The 13,313-nt window shown below is 44.9% G+C and overlaps 1 protein-coding gene across 3 annotated transcripts; it reads right to left on the reverse strand.

Annotated features, from left to right (window-relative positions):
• Positions 1–1,905: 1,905 nt before the first annotated feature.
• etf1a (eukaryotic translation termination factor 1a) lies at positions 1,906–11,029 on the reverse strand. 3 transcript variants are annotated; one of them, XM_027007164.3, is made up of 11 exons: positions 10,872–11,029; positions 10,369–10,480; positions 7,858–8,033; positions 7,026–7,165; positions 6,053–6,191; positions 5,763–5,953; positions 4,531–4,660; positions 4,147–4,320; positions 3,249–3,313; positions 2,802–2,949; positions 1,906–2,584 (listed from the first exon to the last, which is right to left on the reverse strand). In XM_027007164.3, the coding sequence occupies exons 2-11, from the start codon at positions 10,452–10,454 to the stop codon at positions 2,502–2,504; spliced, it is 1,332 nt and encodes a 443-aa protein (XP_026862965.1). In that variant the 5' UTR covers positions 10,455–10,480; positions 10,872–11,029; the 3' UTR covers positions 1,906–2,501. The 3 variants fall into 3 exon arrangements, with proteins under 3 accessions (XP_026862965.1, XP_081569065.1, XP_081569066.1); XM_081712939.1 differs by lacking the exon at positions 10,872–11,029 and adding an exon at positions 10,646–10,795; XM_081712940.1 differs by lacking the exons at positions 10,369–10,480; positions 10,872–11,029 and adding an exon at positions 9,725–9,746.
• Positions 11,030–13,313: the final 2,284 nt, after the last annotated feature.

Genomic DNA, 13,313 nt, shown 5'->3' on the forward strand with positions numbered 1-13,313 from the left:
TGTGTGTGTGTGTGTGTGTGTGTGTGTGTGTGTGATCAAAAAAAGGCGGACAAAATTAAAACCAAGACGGGAATTAAGACGGCAAAATTCGTATTCTGCTCTGGTCATTCAAACCTAGATCACACTTATCCTTCAGAATGGCACTGCAAATGAAAACACTGCACTTTACAAGTTACAATGTAAAAAAATGATTTATTTCGTTGGTATCGGAGAGAACCTTTGTACTGAAGGACGTGTTCATTATATCATTTCCTGTGTTTATTGTTGATTGTCGATTCTGGCTTCTATGCGTTACAAACACTCCGACGTCGTTGGCACGAGGGCGCATATCGCGTGAGAATTTGAAGGCGGCGGCAACTAAACGTATTAGCCCAACCGGGTGAATGGGCGCGCGATAGTGAAATCATTGCCCTTACTCCTTTCTTTAGTGTGTTGTTAAGCCTTTCCTGATCAAAAAAAGGGGGGAAAACATGAAAAGATGAACTGTCGTTCTAGAGGAATACACACCATGTAAAACATAAAGTAAAATAAACTTAGCCATACCGATATTCAGCCTTCTAACAACATTCTTGATGCTGCACGACTACAAAATGAAAAGATTCCGGTGCAGCGCTAACAACTGCACCCACAAAGGAACACAAAGCAAACCCAATTAAGGCATAACTTACTGCGGTCTAATTATTTTATCTGCATTTCTGGGCCATTCTCCTCAATCGCAAATCTAGTCACTCATGGTCTATTGTTCCACGTCAGGGGGCTTGCCAAATGTTTTGCCTACATAATTTAAGTAAAACTTAAGAATTTGCGAGTTGCTTCTAGAGTTTTGTGCTTGATCAAGTACTAATGAGGTTTAAATTCAAGGATAGGGGTGTACGGTCTTAGCACAAGATACGTGTCCACATCTCTAAACACCGTTAACACCAGGGACGATTTCAACACCAACTAGTCGCTCAACGAAAAGGTGCTATTCCTGCTTCAACAGGGAAGCTTCGGAACAGACACAGAAAGCACCAAGTCATGTACGCAGGATAATCCGACAGAATTCAATTATACATTACACCTGTTATTTAAAAATAAACTGTAACTCCTACCTCAGCAGTTTTTTTTCTTCCATTCAGGTTTCATATAACGGCCTTGCTGTCACAGCAGAGCCATAGCCAACAAAGCACAGAGAATCAGGAGCGACGCCGTGTTTACAGACGAGTCTTACATTTGTGTAACGTCATGCAAAGGTGACCGCTAGTAAAACAAGGGATAACCACTGCAGAAAGCTTGCTCACGGGTCACTGTGCTGGAACACAATAGATTGAATTAAATGACGTTATGGGAAGTCAATTTGAGACAACTTCTAGCAACTGCAGGCAGTACAATGGCAGTGAAAGGCATTTTGTTGATTTTGTGCCATTTAAATTCTAATGAAAAATATTCTGTTCCCTGTAAACCTTTCCAGATTAAATCCAACTTTCCAAGCTTTATTTTAGAAGTCTTTCAATGATTAAAGCCTCACAGAAATATTTTCTTCCCTATGGCCCGACTCCAGTTAAAGCCGTATTTCTCAGCAATGCGCATTCCAACGGGGGGGGTGAACAAGGGTAGCTGGGACACGGAGCTCAACTTTGTATCAAATAATGGAAATACACCAAATTTAATCTCGATTATGGCTTTAACAATTCTTAAAACCTAATTTTGTGCAACTGGCGTATGAAGCAGTTAGTGATCAAAAAAATGTGAATAAGGGAAGGAAGAATACCACGATAACACTGAACAGCCGCAGACGCACTGCTCTCTTAGAAGAGACACCAACAGGCCTCCACACACAGGGCACATTAGACACTGTACGCCATGCCGTTACGTCTCTCAGAACTGTCAGAAATGTACTATAAACCAGGTCAGATGAAGAGATGCTGGTTTTAAGCAGTTCCAATTTAATACTTCATTTTCGTCCCCCTCCCCCCTCCCCCCCATTCGCTACAGAAACCCAGGTAAAAAAAATCCCACACTGTCATAAAATACAGCAGCAGCAGCCAGTAAAAAAAAAAGGGGGGAGACAGGAGGAGAGAGGAAGGAAAAGATGGGTAACAAAGAAAAATCCATTTCTGTATAGGAGTGAGTCCAAGACCTTTCTTCCTTGGACAGAGCAGAGCTGCATCCTGGGCACGTGCTGTCGCTTCAATTCAAAGGGGAAGAAGAAACCAAAACGAGGCAAAGTCCTATCCAATTAGAGCTCTCTAAGGCAGGGGCTTATTCATTATTCATGAAGGGCTCTGTCCCTCACTCAACTGACAGACAGTTAATGCCTCTTCAGCACCTGATACTGTCTGTGTCTGTCTCTGTGTGTGTGTGCGCGTGTGTGTGTGTGTGTGTGTGTGTGTGTGTTTGCGGTTAATTAGGGTCCACACACACTCTCTTGCTGCAAAAGAAAGATGAATTTCTTTCCATGTTTCTTCATTCATTCATTCATTCTTTTTCCGCTCATCTTGCCGTTTTCAGTCCCCGACTACCTAGTAGTCATCCAAATCAAAAAACTCGTCGTCATCTCCCTGGTATTCCATCCCTTGGAAATCCACTCTGTACCGCAAGATACCTAAAGACAGAGACACAGCGAGATGCGCTTAAGTCAAGAAGAAAAAGATTCATATAGTGAAGTTGTGCTTCTGAATAATTCAGGGATCAGTAACTACAGAGCTTCGCATGTATTAAGCCAAACAGATCTTTAAAGGTTTTTTTTTTTCCTTCCCCTCTCCAGATCCAATTTAAGCAGCATACTAAAAGGGAACGTGACTCAACAGACTTGCCCTCACCTCCGATTCCTCCAAAGCCCTTGACAAACTGTGAGCCTTCTTGACTCTTGTCTGTGACAATCTCCAGCGTGGCACCAAACTTCTTATAGTTATTAGCAAACCACTCCAATAGCGGCATACACTCAATCAGTTCATGCTCCTGTCCCGTCTTGACACACACACATGTTGAGAGACACAAAACATCAGTTCAGAAGTTCTGCATAATTGGCAGTATGGTGTTTTATGTTCATGTGAACGGACAACATGGCTCTTTGGGAACAAAATGACGGCTCAGCGTGCTTAAACATGTTTTGGTACGGACAGGTGCAGGCCTGCAGGACATCAAAGTTCCAAGCTGACGTTCTGCTCAGCTCTGGAGTGAATGCGTGGACACACACACACACACACACAAACACACACACACACACACACACACACACACACACACACACACACACACACACACACCTCTTTGTCTGTGAAGTGGGACTTGTCCTTCTCTTGCTCTGGTGTTAAATAAATGGTCTTCTCATCTGGAACAAAAAGCACAAGAGGGCACAAAGCTCTAACAAGCTGTGGTTTTACAGACAAAAATGTAAGACAAACATTAAAACATGCTTTGGGGAATGAAAAAAAGAAAAAAAAATTAAATAGTTTTAAATCTTAGTTGTTTTCCCTCTGAAAGCATTTATGCTAATGCTGCCACACGCCTGCGAGCGAAAGGTCTTTGCCCATTAAACCCGCCCTCCTGCATGTGTGGTGGGTAACTGGGTCAGGGTCAGACCCAGAGTAGACACATATCTGCTGGCTGATAAAGTGTTAAAGACAACTGGCCCTGCCTCAGGGTTTCAAAGCTGCTCTGCACGATTCCCCTCGCCTCCACACTGCTCTCACACGGTGGCTGACAAACGCGTCGAGCTCACCACAAGCGCAGGAGGAAGCATCTCGTAGCAAGTGCTCACAGCTCTCGTCTGTCCTTTACTTGTAGGGTAACTGGTCATGTAGCTAATGTGTGCTGAGAGAAAAGTTGCCCTCAGAATTGTTTGCTTACATTAATGAGGAAGTAGTGGGGCAGTGGTGTCTTAGTGGATAAGGTAATAGACTAGTAATCAGAAGACTGCCAGTTCAAGTCCCACTGAGCAAGACCTTTAACCCTCAATTACTCAAGTTTTGTTCAGTCATAATTGTAAATCACTTTGGATAAAATGTACACCTTATGATCTGTGTCCTGTTGGTACAACAGACAATGGTGTGAAGGTCTGTGCATGTATAGGGGGGTGGGGGGGGTGCAACTGCCTGCTGTTCTGTAGTCAGGGGCTCAATGCCCTGTGACTGCACAGTTCATTGGTTGGTGGGGGGTGGATACCATTCTCTGCCCCGTTGCCCTCAGCTCCGTGTACGCGGAGGATGTATCGCATGGTGTCCAGGTTCTCGTAAACAATAAGGATCTCCACAGCTCCCATCTCCAAGGCCTTGAGCGTGTCCTCCACGCCGAAGCAGTACTTCCCCGTGTCCTGGCTGATCTCATCAAAATACCGACCTGCACGACACCATCAGAGCAGCCGGCCTGTTCATGAACTTCATCACGATCACATTACTGTACATGGATGGGACAAACACTTCCATCACTACTATCATTTTGTTTTTTTAAATTTAAAAAAGCCAACTTGGTTTACCAGTGGTATTTTCCCCTGTAATTTACATTTGCAGACAGATGAATGCTTTTGTGCGAGCGCATACACACACACACCTATGAGTTTCTTCTCCTGGATGAATTTGACGTTGGACAGGACCTCAGCAGATAACTCGATGGCCTGGTTGAAGCCGTTCTCTCCTCCGTAAGAGATGTCCACCAACTTCAGCACCTTCGCCTGTAACCTCTGCATCCGATCACAAACAATCACATGTTCCAGTAAGGCAGGACAGCACCTCACCTGCGACACACACTCTCTGTGGGGCAGGAACAGACAGGCAGTGCTGTAGAACTGCACCAGGATGGGCTTCTGAGTAGCATACACTGTGTTTAAGGGCTGCGGTTTTTAAAGAGCTAGTGTGGGAGGGGTCCAGGGGTTGGGGCGACACCCTGCTCTGGCCCTCGAGCACTATGGCGCCACTGTGGGAAACAGGACTCGTGTGGAAGCAGCAGGGCGCATTGGGCTCCTAGCTCAGCCTCGGAGTAGAGGGGTTCCAGCTCAGTGCATGTGCGTTCCAAACGTGGCTCAGGTACGGGACAGTAATTGAACAGTAATGAACACGAACCATTATGACACTAATGATACTGCGATAAGTACCGTGTGCAGCTAAGGCAGGTTAATCGTCCTTACAGCCAAACTCTCCAGCTCTGTCAGCAGAGAGGAGAGCAGACACCCCGGTTCACTCATCTCTAGACACACACGCAGGGAACGTGAAAACGAGTGTGAGGTCAGAGTGCTGTTTAACCTCAGCACTCTAGTCGAGAGCGCATCGAAAGCAGGAACGAGGTGAAAGACTCCAGAATGGGGGGTCTTGCATCTCCGCAGGGGCGGTGGATGAGGTTACGTCACCCTGCAATGATGTATCGATCTGATTCTGAGTAAAGGAATGAGCCCTGAGGGCGGCGTGGTAAGGAACGATGATGGTAGAGAGGGAGCCAAACGGCCTGGTCATTAAGACCCTGGATGCACGACTGCAAAAAGGTCCAACAGAACTTATTAGATCGAGGGTCTGACCTTCAGGCAGCGCTAGGGGAACCGAGTAATGGGAAAATCTATCTTCACGGTGGCGACCGCAGAAAGAATGGACTTAGACTGGAGCAATTAACGGATACTGTGCCTCATTCCTGGCTAGTAAGTGTGCACAAGCCAAAAACCAAAAAAAGAGGGGGGAAAAAAAAAACCTGTGAATGTACTCATATAATGAGCCCAAACATCTTGACAGAAACACACAGCTGAACCCCATACAGTAAAGTGAATCAAACTCGGTGTCGTAGCATGTTACTCGTACCGGGTCAAACATGTCGGACTGGCTGAGTTCAGTTTTAAAGTCGGCCGAACCGGCCAGCACCAAGCCGGCCACGTTGACCTTATCGTTGGACACGAAGAGCTGCACGGCCGTCTCCGCCACCTTGCGCACGTAGTTGTGCCTCTTCTCCATCCTCAGACGGGCGAAGCGCAGGGCTGACTGCCCACCCCGACCTGGCAGGCACACAGACACAGAAAGCAGCGTCAGCGGTGGCGCCCTTCAGCTGATCCGGGGTCAGTTCCCAGGGAGCCGGCGATGGTGGGAGTTCGTACCATGCTTTTTGGGGAGGTCCACGGTGAATTTGTGCAGCACTTCTCTGGTGTTGCCCTGCAAGGTACCGAACAGCGCGCCGCTGCCGTCGATCACGATGAAGCCAAACTTGCTGTCGTCGGACAGCAGCGCCGTCAGAGCCTGGAGGGGAGAGGAACGGGGACGCAGAAACAAAACCAGAGGACAGTGAGGTGGCGCTCTGTGTACAACTCTGAACAACTGCGTCTGATGTCATAACACTGCAAAGTCAGGGAGGTAATGGATACGGCGGAGGAGGACATGGTGCTACGAACACCACAGAGACCTGACAGTAGAGCCTGGGGCAGAACACTGCAGGGGGAGAGTTCTAGCTGCAATAGCAAGACATTTTCCTCTTTTTCTAGCACACAAAAGGGGCAAAAACAACTTTGCATACCACAGTGCTTCAGTCCAAAGTCAGCCGTTATACCCGTGTTGCGGGAGGACAGCAACACTGCACTTTAAACATGTTCGCGTACTTTAAACGAGGCCCATCTGAAGTCAAAAGATAGTCAAGATGCTTCTTTAAGACAAAATGGGGGGAGTTGTGTGTTCCTCACCAATGTTCAGGAGAGCTGGAGGGGGGGGGGGGGTTATGTTTGAGCACATCCCTTAAACATCCCTGCTTCTGACGACCAAGTACAAGCTTTTCCATACTCAGATAACTGCAACAACGGAGTCATGAACGGCGCAAGTGTGTCGCACGTTTCATAAGGAGCTATGCGGAGCACGGACACAGATTTAGTTGTGGAGGTTTAACCTAAAGACAATTTACTCATTGGGATTATGTGACTTACACAGGCGAGCAATTCTGTTCTTCAAACCAGTGCACATTGCCACAAGGGAAGTATTGAAATGCATCGTTACACAAAAGAATGCCAAGTTAGAACACTTGAAGTTCTCTCACTCAACACTGCCTCTCTCACTCACACACACACACACACACACACGGTGTACCTCAGTGTGAAATTTGTTGTCACAGAGATAAAGCGAGGTATTGATGGGTTTGAAAGGCTCAAAGTCAATGTTGACCTTCTTCTCTTTGCCCTCCTCTGTCACAATGGTGCCGCAGTACACTACCAAACCATTAGGGGGCACTGCAAGAAAGAAATGCAACCATAATGCAACCACAGAAATATGAATCATGTCTAAATAACTGAACTGAGCAAGGTGTCAGTGTTTAAAAATCAAATTAAGAAAAGTACATAGTGTCAATCAAACGTTTCTGCTTTCACTTAGAGTTGTTGAGATTTTCAAAAAGATTCAAAATACCAGAATAGAAATATATATACGTATATTTTTTTTAATCTAAAAGACAGCTAAGCGCATAAAGGTGTGAGAAAGTGAAAGGCAAGTGCTGGTGTTTGGTTTGCTTCCTCTTCTCATGAACCTTTTTTGAGACAATCTTTTTTTCTAAAAAACATTTCCAGCAATTCGAGGTTGAATTTTATTGCGGTTTGTAAATGCCAGGAGCTGTACAATGGAGAGAGAAAATGTGGAATCACGTCTGCTTGTGGAAGACTGTCAGATCAGAGAATAACGCATCAACTTCCTGTTTCTTCTTTGAAGGGAATGTCAGATATCGGCATCTTACTTTGCCCTCCAAAGAACAAATCTTTCCCCCAAAGCTTCTTGTGAATGTTCATACTTCTCCAGATCAGAAAATTCTCTTTTAAATTCCAAAAAATGCTCCCACACTTTACAAACTTGAGCAAGACCCCTGTGACCAGCAGTAATTCTCTCTCTCTCTCACACACACACACACTCTCTTTCCGAAGGACAGACAGACCTTTGTTGTAGAGTTTGAGTCTCTGCTGTACTGAGGTGATGGCTCCCAGCACTGACAGTCTGTTCACTCTGCTCTTGATGTTCGAGGCTGTGCCAAACTCATCAGCGAGCATCTTGGCTACTCTGGAGATCTGGTCCTTAGGAGGGATGATCAGCGAAATCATACTGGTCCCATTCCTGAGAGACACACAAACCACAATACGAGGTGTGACGCACACAAACCACAACACGAGGTGTGACGCTCTGTGGCTCTGACCCTCTTAATACACAGCAGATAAAGACTGTGGAGGCTAAAATGAGCACGGTTGCTAAAAAGCAGACCACGGGCAAACATCCTGAGCATCTCCACCACAGGCCATGGGCAAATTGGCCAAAGCCTGACTAACCTCCTGCAGATAGCCAGCCCTTACCTGCCCATCCAAAAGCAGCCTAGGACAATTAACGAGCCACTAAACAGCCATAACACCAACTTCTGTTGGTGAACATGTGGACACAAAACATCCAGTGTTAACAGTTCCTATTTACTTGATGGACAACATGGGGGTGGCCAGACCAAAAAGAGAAAAGTTCATAGATGTTAATTCAGCTAAATGTTTCAAACCATGTTCTAAAAATTAGAAGAGTGGTCCAACAATAAAACAGATTTCTGTTTCTAAAACAGGGTGTACATAAACTCACCTACTCACCTGTCACTCACTGACCTCTGCAGAGTACTACTAATTTGCTCCATTCATAAATAGGCATATATAGGCAAGGGACAACAGTGACCCAGGCTTCAAAAAACAGTTTCACTTTTTGGACAGTACCATCAAGACACCGACAGCAGCTTCTGTAGCCAGTGCAGGCTCAATCAGTTGCTGACAACAATTAACTGAAAGTTTTTAGTTTTGAAGCTACAGGTGCTTCAGGGTGAAACTGAGGCCAAGGCAAGCACTGCTCTGTTCTTGGCCGAGTGGGGTGGGGCATGCTCTGCTATTGGTATACATAAACACGGATTTGTCTGCTGCTAAAACAGAGAGTAGACATCAAAGATCCTGTTTGTTATTGAAACACACGGACATACACAGACAGCACGGAAGACACAGTACTGAGGGCATGATCAGGGTCATGCGGGTGCCATCAGCTCCTCAGAGTAAAGGGCAAAAAATGTAACAAGATCAGTCATCTCTTCACTTAGCCAATTCATTTAGTGAACAGAACAGAGGTCAGTACACATGTGTACATATATTCCTGCACACAGTTTAAGACCTACCCCACTTCTCTCCCTTCACAAAAATAACTGGTAAAGAGGCCATTTTAATTGCAACATAAAAATACCACAACAGAGTAACAAGAGTTACACGATACTGACTCAGTATAGTTTTCTTCGTTTCCAAACACACATGCCTTACAAACCACGTTAACTTTATATAGTACCCCATGCTGCCTACACTCAAAGGACAAATGCGCGCGCGCGCGCGCGCGCACACACACACACACACACACACAGAGAGAGAGAGAGACAAACTGTCCTTGGATGAAGGACTAAACTGTTGTGACACACCGTCCTCAGCTCATAACTACCTGTAAAAAGGGGTAGAATAAAAAAGCAACGGAGCGTGAAAAAGAGTACGCTGACGTTGCACTTACACACAGCAACCTAGCAGCGAAGGCAGGGTGTATTCAAACACACAGGCGCCAAGTCAATAAACGGTTCAATTATTTACCATCACAGATTTCGTCTAATACACAAACTGCCACATCCAACCTTAAGTGGACTAACCATACAAATGCCATGTTCAAACACGATTAGCAGCAAAGCGGTGTTAGCTATTTTTTGTGTCAGTTAACCATTATAGAGGAAACTAAAGACAAATACTGCTTCCCACCAAGTTAGCGAAAGGTAAAGCCGGATACAGGAGCGTTTAAACCCTCATGGCGCAATCCACTGCCACTACAAATGGCCAACATAGCCAGCTAGCTAGCTAATGATAACGGCTTCATTTTGGATCGCGACAGCTTTGCAACCTTATTCCGCTAAAGCCAGTGAGCACAGCTAGAAGTAATTAGATGATCTATAATTAGATGATCTACTGGGCGATCTGAACCATTCGTCACAGGAAACCAGTTCACTGGGGCCTTTGTTGGTTAGCTAACTAGCTATGCTAGCTAACTAACCAGCTAACTAGCTGGACAGCTAACGTAACCAAGACAACCAGCTTGTCAAAGTAAGATTCCACTTTACCACATACATTACAGGGCATACTCTTACAAAATAGTGTTTTGTCTCTGTAAAGTTTCGACAGTCTCCAATAAACAGTTGGTGAGCTCCACCCTATTTGCCGGCTAGCTAGTTTAGCTGGGGATAGTGTCCTGTAACTCCTACCGAGGCCTAGCAGCTAACCAAGCTATTAAGTTGGGCAACTCATCAGTCCGCGCAGCTCAAATGCGTCTCCAGCTATCGACACAGAGACTTTCTACATTTCTCCTCCATCCTCAGACGTCGTACTGTCCACCGCCATTATCCACATACCCTCTGGCTGCTTCCAAACTTTTTATCAGCTTCTTAATTTTCCAGATCTCCACGTTCCTGTCTGCTGCGCTCGGGTCGTCCGCCATCTTTCCTGCTGTAGTCGCTTAGGCACCTGAAAAAGGGGAAACAAACAAGAAACGGCTTTCTTAGCGTGAGATCACACGGCTCCTGAACCCCGTACACCGGCCCCACAACGGCTGGCACGCGTCACACTGCGGCGGACCGCGCCGCTTGACGAGTATCCGCTCATATTACCGGCGCGGCTCGGTAAGCTCACCTGAGCAGCCCAAGCCAACCCGACCTGAACTCGGCGGAGGGCTGGCTAACGTTAGCTAGCACCGTGCGCGGTAAATCTAGGCCTCCGTCTCTCCCGAGGCCCCGGAGACACCCAACGCGCGATTTAATCGCGCTGCGCTCGCGAACAGCGCAGCTACAGTCGAGCGTTTCGGGTCGAGCCCGAAACGCGCCGACTGCCTCCGTCAGCGTCCTGAACAGCACCGTACCTGCCGCAGACTCCGCCGCTCTTCTCACGGTGTTTCTGTGCTACGGCCGCCGCGCTGCTCGTTTCAATTGATCGCTATGTGACGTCGCCTCTCCCTGCCGGTTCCGTCTCTTACCGACGGCGCGTGGTGCAAAAGGGACTCACATGTGAGAGGAGGGATTATAATTTCCTATTTTTTACTTCCTAGTAACGCACGTAGAAACTATGAGCTATCTCTTTCTTATTGGTTAATACCCGTGTCAGTTAGACTTAAACAGGAAGTACGCAGAAATTATATTCGGCGGGATTTCTGGGAAATGTGGTCAACTTTACAGTCCAGGGTTATAGGTAATATAAAACCAGAATTTTTTTGGTCTTTTTTGGTCTTAATTTACGTCAAACATTTAATATTTTTCTGGTTTAATCCATGTTAGGTTACCTCTTGGAATAACTGCAGGCATAACCTTGCCTTGTCTTGTTAGCAGTTTCTGAGCAAACTGTGGCAAATTCTTGCTTAAAACTCAGGTGTCTGGAATCTTTGCCACCTTTACAATATTTGCCAGCTTTCATTGCCAGATTGTATTTACAGATTGCAAAGTGAAAAAAAAAACGAATGTACAACAAACAAAAGTGGTAGCTGGGCAGTGGTACTTGTAATTTTAAGATGCTTTGGATAAAAGCGTCAGTGAAATGCAGTAAATGTACATGTAAAGTTGGTATTGTATATTAGCAGGCTGGAAATTGTGATGGAAGGTCATAATTTAACACACAGTCCATCCTGGATAATAATAAAAGTCAGCTAAACAGAAACACTCCGTAGTGCCACCACAGTATTGCACATATGGTCACCCAGCCAGCCTAGTCAGAGACTAGTGTGAAGAAAACTCTCCCTCTGCTCCCCACAAAAAGTCTTTTGAAGGTCCTGCCTAAAACCTAGATGAGCTTTCAACACTCTCTGTCCATTTACATATATAATCCTGGTTTTGGTGCAACATATGTTCTGTCTGTCAGTGTTTTTAAATGGTAATGGTTAAATGTATTTATTTATTATTAGTTTTATATATATATATATATATATATATATATATATATATATATATATATATATATATATATAGAGAGAGAGAGAGAGAGAGAGAGAGAGAGAGAGAGAGAGAGAGAGAGAGAGAGCCTTTCTCAAACTCAAAGTTGCTTTACAAATATCTTTTTTGTTTGTTTTTTACACTCACCTGATGTTTCTAGTTTGTTTAGCCTGTAGAACCCAAATACAACATATATAAAAATGGAATATATTTATTTAGTGTCTCTGACATTTGTCATGGTGTAAACAAATATTTCAGAAGTATCCTTGAAGGCAGAGGTCAGTGTGTTGCAAGTAACTAACACGCTCATTTCCAAGTCCTGACAATAGTTCCAGGTCGAGAGAGACTAGTGTCAAATTTCCAGTCAGTGAAGGCAAGCTCTAAATAAGTCACAACGTGTTATGCGTACGTTTAATGCCATTTTAGCATTATCTCCAACAAAGAAATGGTAGTATTTTTAAGTTTATATAGCTCACGATTGCTTGAGTAGTATAGCTAGCTTTAATTCTATGACAGCAGGCTATCGGTGAGGCCTGCTTATAGGAAGATTGGGACCCCGCCCAGTCTGTCCTCAGCCAGGACTGATAAAAACCCGTTTAGTTGGTTTTTGAGCAGTGTTTTATAATTAAAATTAAAGTCACTTTTTTTGTCGTCATTAATTCATGAAGTTATGTGTGATACCTTCCCGCCAGCAGCATCCGTCTGGCGGCGGCGGCGGCCACGTTGCCTTTTGTTTATGTCTTGCGTTTCTGTTTCATGTGTTTGGGTTTGGTACCACGCCTCGCACCGGTGGCGCCTGGTGAGGCTCATTCGCCGTCATCTTCATGTGGCGTTTTGTTATGTTGTCCCGTGTTAAGCCCTTTGTGTTAGTGTGATAGATTGTCGGTCTGTAACGTTTCGGTGGCTTAGTTACGGTTCCCGTGTACGATTCCATTCGGTTTCGTTTAATCGAACTCTTTAGTTGGAGACTCACGTTTGATTTCTTCTGTTATTTCTACAGTTATCAAGTCATCAACGTCATCAAATTATGATGTTACTAAAGTCTTGAATTGTTCATTTAAGGTTATTCAACAAAACAACAGCAACTAAAGGGAAATGGTTAAGTGAAATAATGACAGCTAAATTATCTGATATAGTAAGTGAAAATGTAGCTCATACTCCTTATTTGTACTGCACAGCTTAAGGCTAGCAAATAATACAAAGGTTTCAGTCATTGCTTTCTAATAAGACAGAATGTAAATTGTAAGAGTATATCTTTTTCTCAAAAACATGTAAATTATTGATCCCCAAGAAACAAATCTCTTTACCAAAGTTGCTGCCATGTACATACTTAACAAAGTATTACATAGGTCATACAAATAATAGTATGATCCCCAGAATCG

This window comes from Electrophorus electricus, chromosome 4 (genome assembly GCF_041902795.1).
Source record: "Electrophorus electricus isolate QZ-2024a chromosome 4, ASM4190279v1, whole genome shotgun sequence".
NCBI classification, from domain to species: domain Eukaryota; kingdom Metazoa; phylum Chordata; class Actinopteri; order Gymnotiformes; family Gymnotidae; genus Electrophorus; species Electrophorus electricus.